Source organism: Electrona antarctica (assembly GCF_951216825.1).
Source record: "Electrona antarctica genome assembly, chromosome: 24".
Lineage (NCBI taxonomy): Eukaryota > Metazoa > Chordata > Actinopteri > Myctophiformes > Myctophidae > Electrona > Electrona antarctica.
This window is the reverse complement of record NC_136803.1, coordinates 30,320,172-30,324,348: the sequence shown is the minus strand read 5'-3', so window position 1 is coordinate 30,324,348 and position 4,177 is coordinate 30,320,172. Positions and strand designations below refer to the sequence as shown.

The window sequence follows — 4,177 nt, the reverse complement described above, 5'->3', positions numbered from 1 at the left end:
ATCTATATATAGTCGTCATATTGATATAACATGAAATAAGGGTCGAGTTGGCTCCTCTGGGTTGGGTTAATGGCGGTGTTATGGTTCCTCATCAGTGTGTTGAAACCATGCGAGAAATATCATCATGCAGATTATGATACAACGGTCCGGATATTTACATTACATTCATGCGCTCGCGTGCACCATTCCCCCCGTATCTCTCTCTCTCTCTCTCTCTCTCGCTCTCTCTCTCTCTCTCTCTCTCTCTCTCTCTCTGTGTGTCTCCCTCTCTCTCTCCGTCTCTATACAGATCCGTAGTCCGATTGCGGCAAATAGCAGTACTGGGAGGAGGAGGAGGCTGAGGAGGAGAAGGTGGAGTGGAAAGAGGAGGAGGGGGGGGGGGGGGGTGGCGGGGCTGGGCGGGCATATACATATATTACAGTATGGGGCCTGTGCAGCAGACTGACTTGATTTCAACTGGAGGAAACAGAAAGTCTGTATTATAGGACATCGTCTATAACAAAAAAAAACGAAAGGAGAGCGGATGAAGCGGCTCCTTATGCCGCCGCTTGAGTCACACTTCTGAGGTCGCGTACAGTGCGTGCGCCTGTCTGTCTGTGTGACTGTCTGTAATCCATTGCTGTGTGTGTGTGTGTGTGTGTGTGTGTGTGTGTGTGTGTGTGTGTGTGTGTGTGTGTGTGTGTGTGTGTGTGTGTGTGTGTGTGTGTGTGTGTGTGTGTTGTGCGCGCGCGCGCGTGCAGCTGTGTATAGGCTTTTACTACTACAGTCGTTTTTGTTTACGCATCGTTTGTCGTGGAGAGGTGCGCGCTACAGTCGAAGCCCCTGTGCGCGCCCCCGTCTGCGTGGTAAGGCCCACCGCCAGGGTGCCAATAAGAGGAGTCGCACACCGTCTGTAAGGAGTTGATCTCCGAGGCGGAGGAGTTCCCGTCCCTCCGCTTTGACTTCTTGCGGTTCCTCAGGATGAAGACGAGCATTCCCACCACGGTAAAAGCAGACGTGACAAACACCAGTAGCAACCCGGGCACGAGGACCGAGATTGACACCCTGCTCGGCTCCAAATAAGAGTTCGAGCGCGACCCCGAGTCCACTGTAAAAGTGTTATTTTTGGACAGGGAGGTGGGCGAGATTCTCTCGTATAATTTGGGGCACATGAGGTCATTTTGGACGCGGCGGAAATCTTTTTTCCAGAAGTCCTCCGGGGACTCGCATTTGAGCTCACTCAGAATGGCGTCCGGTGCGAGTTTCTCCGTCCACACCTTGAAGGGCACGATGTTGCACGAGCAATCCCACGGGTTTCCGTGCAAATCGATCTGTAAAATGGAACTGAGCTGGTCTAACACGCCAGTCACCGGGAGGTGCGTGAAATAATTATTGTGCAGGCTAATCTTGGATAAAGAAGTTCCAAGGAAAGCATCCACGGGCAAAGATTTCAGCAAGTTGTTGTTGAGCAACAACACCTTCAGTTTGGGCATGGGGCTGAACGCACCTGCCACAATGAGCTGAATGTCGTTGTATTCCAAACTGAGATATTCCAGATTCTGTAGGCCAACGAACATCTCTGCAATGAGCGTATCCAGGTAGTTCTTATCCATATACAGCCATATGAGCTCAGTCAGGTTGTGAAAAGTGCTGTTGTCAATCACCTTGATGTTATTGCCCCCCAAGTGCAGCAGGTTGAGGCTCGAGTACCCCAACAGGTGGTTCTTTTTAATGGCGTGGATGTTGTTATCTCTCATGTTCAGCTCGTGAGCGGCCAGGGGTTTGGGTTTGAGGTTGGACAGGCTCTCAATCTTCTTTCCCTCACAGTTGACCCCCAGACCCTGCCTGGATCCGATCAGCTTGCAGCTACAGGGCTGCGGGCATGTGGTGTTCCGCAGCTGCTCTCTCTCCCCGTCCACACCTGTCACGGGAGTGGGCTTCGTTTTCAGCTGCCAGTTCTCACGCGATTTGGAGCGGCTCTTTGGGCCGTGGCCTGGCGTCGCGGGTCCTCCGGCGGCGTCACCGTTTGGTTTAGGCGTTGGACGGGGGCCAGCACCGGCGGCGGGCTCCGAGGTCTCATCTTGGGTGGGAGGTGCCACCAGGCTGGTGTCAGCACCCCCGTTCTTTGAAGGACACAGATCAGCTTCTGACGTTTCGTTCAAGTCTCCCCCCTGCAGTCTGGTCGGAGCCTCGCAGATCACCCTCCCAATGAGCGCATTATGCGGTATGTTATCCAGCCATTCCTTGAGAGAAAGCAGGTCGCAGTTACAGTCCCACGGGTTGTCCTCCAATAAAACCTCCGCAATGCCCGGTATTTGTTCAAGGACCCCCTCATAAGGCACCGTTTTGATTCGGTTACCGCGCAGGTCGAGATGCGTAATGGGCACATGTTGAAACACGTTTATAGGTAGCGCACTGATTAGGTTATCATTAAGTATTAACACCTCGAGTTTACTCAGGTCCCTGAAAACCGCAGGGTCGATTTCCCTCAATAGATTAAAATCGGCTTGGAGATATTCCAAGTCGTCCAGCCCCAGAAATGTACTCTTCCTGAACGATCGTAGCTTATTGTTATTGATGTGAAGCCTTTTCACCAGCTGCAATCCCAGGAACGCGCCGGGGACAATATCGTGCAAGCCATTGTTTTCCAAATGCAGGCTTACAGCATTATAAAAGTTGGCAAACTCGTTGGGAAATAGCCTGGATAGCGAATTCCCATGCAACAGCAAGTGATAAAACTGAGAGCTGGGGCCAGTCAAATGTTGCAGAGTGGTGAAGCTCCGTTTTTCGCAGTCTATGTGCAGATCTCCCTCGATCTCGCTGCAAGAGCATATCTGCTCCTTGCACATGTCCCTTGTAACATTTCCACTGGCAACACAAAGAGCCGCATTCATCAGCAGGACAATCCAAAGCAGCATTTTCTCAATGCGAGCGATTCATTCCCGGTTTCAGGGCATACGAGCAGTGAATTTTGTGTCTACATAAACCACACGAAGAAGGGGGGGAGAAAACATATAGGCTTCTAGGTCGAGAATAAAACAAGGCAGTCTTTCATCATATCCATGCTGCATCTAACCTGCTTCTCTGTGTGTGTCCAGATATCCAGTTGGTTAAACGGTCGTATAAATGTTTCATTCACAATCGACTGAAATCCTCATACGTTCCGCACGTTTAAGAAAACAATCGAAAACAGCGACGAGGCGGCATGTCTCCGACACATCTTTGGGCTTCATTATAGTTCGTTAAAGACTGACCTTGCCAAATTAACACAAATCCGTGCCTTTTCCCCCCTCTCTCGTGCTGCTGCGTGTTGCGGTATCGACGGGAGCTGTTCCTTCTCCCCTGGTGCTGAATTCACACCCCGCTCCCTGCAAGATTTTAGAGTGGATCACAGCAGCCGCGAAAAAGCCGCATTCCTCACATCTTTCGGTTGTCTTTTGCTCCTTTCCGCCGGGTTTCCTTTGTTGATTTTTTTGGATCACAAAGAGAAGAGAGGAGCCCGACTATAGCTGTGTTCATTCTATAGCGCGGTGCGCTCCGAGGAAGATCTGACACCCTCTACTGAGCTGCAATGGCAAAAAAAAAAAAAAAAAGAAATCAGTCGACTGACTGAGGGAATGCTGAGAAGAGAGAGAGAGAGAGAGGAGGAAAAAAATCAATCCCCATATAGGACGAGCTTTAAAATGTTCACGCTATAGCTGTCTATAGTCTTTTTTACTCTATATACCCCAAAAATAAATCCCACTGCTTCTGATGATAAATGTCGCATCTAAATTCACGTTTTTCACACTGACACCGAACAGCTTACTGGTCCATCTTAAAAGTGGTACAAGTCGACGTTGCTGAAAACACAGGAGAGGAGGTTTCATAATTAGGCTGCCGCTGATATAATGGCTTTAGTTTAGTGATTAAATCCCCCAGTATTCGTGATGAATAAACCGCCTTATTCCTGTATGGTCTATTGCTCTTCCTCTGGGGCACAACAAGCGTACAGCGTCACAGCCGTGACTTTAGCCCCCTTGCTTGGAAAACACTGTTGAATGCGGTAAAACAATTATCCGCCACATAGGCATGCCACAATCACGCACGCACGCACGCACGCACGCACGCGCGCGCGCACACACACACACACACACACACACACACACACACACACACACACACACACACACACACACACACACACACACACACACAC

The 4,177-nt window shown here is 50.2% G+C and overlaps 1 protein-coding gene across 1 annotated transcript; it reads right to left on the bottom strand.

The window, feature by feature from the left end:
* Window positions 1–776: 776 nt before the first annotated feature.
* slitrk1 (SLIT and NTRK like family member 1) lies at window positions 777–2,897 on the bottom strand (the record flags this gene model as incomplete). The annotated part of the gene is made up of 1 exon (XM_079495136.1): window positions 777–2,897. One exon carries the CDS (start codon window positions 2,895–2,897, stop codon window positions 777–779), a length of 2,121 nt encoding a protein of 706 aa, XP_079351262.1.
* Window positions 2,898–4,177: the final 1,280 nt, after the last annotated feature.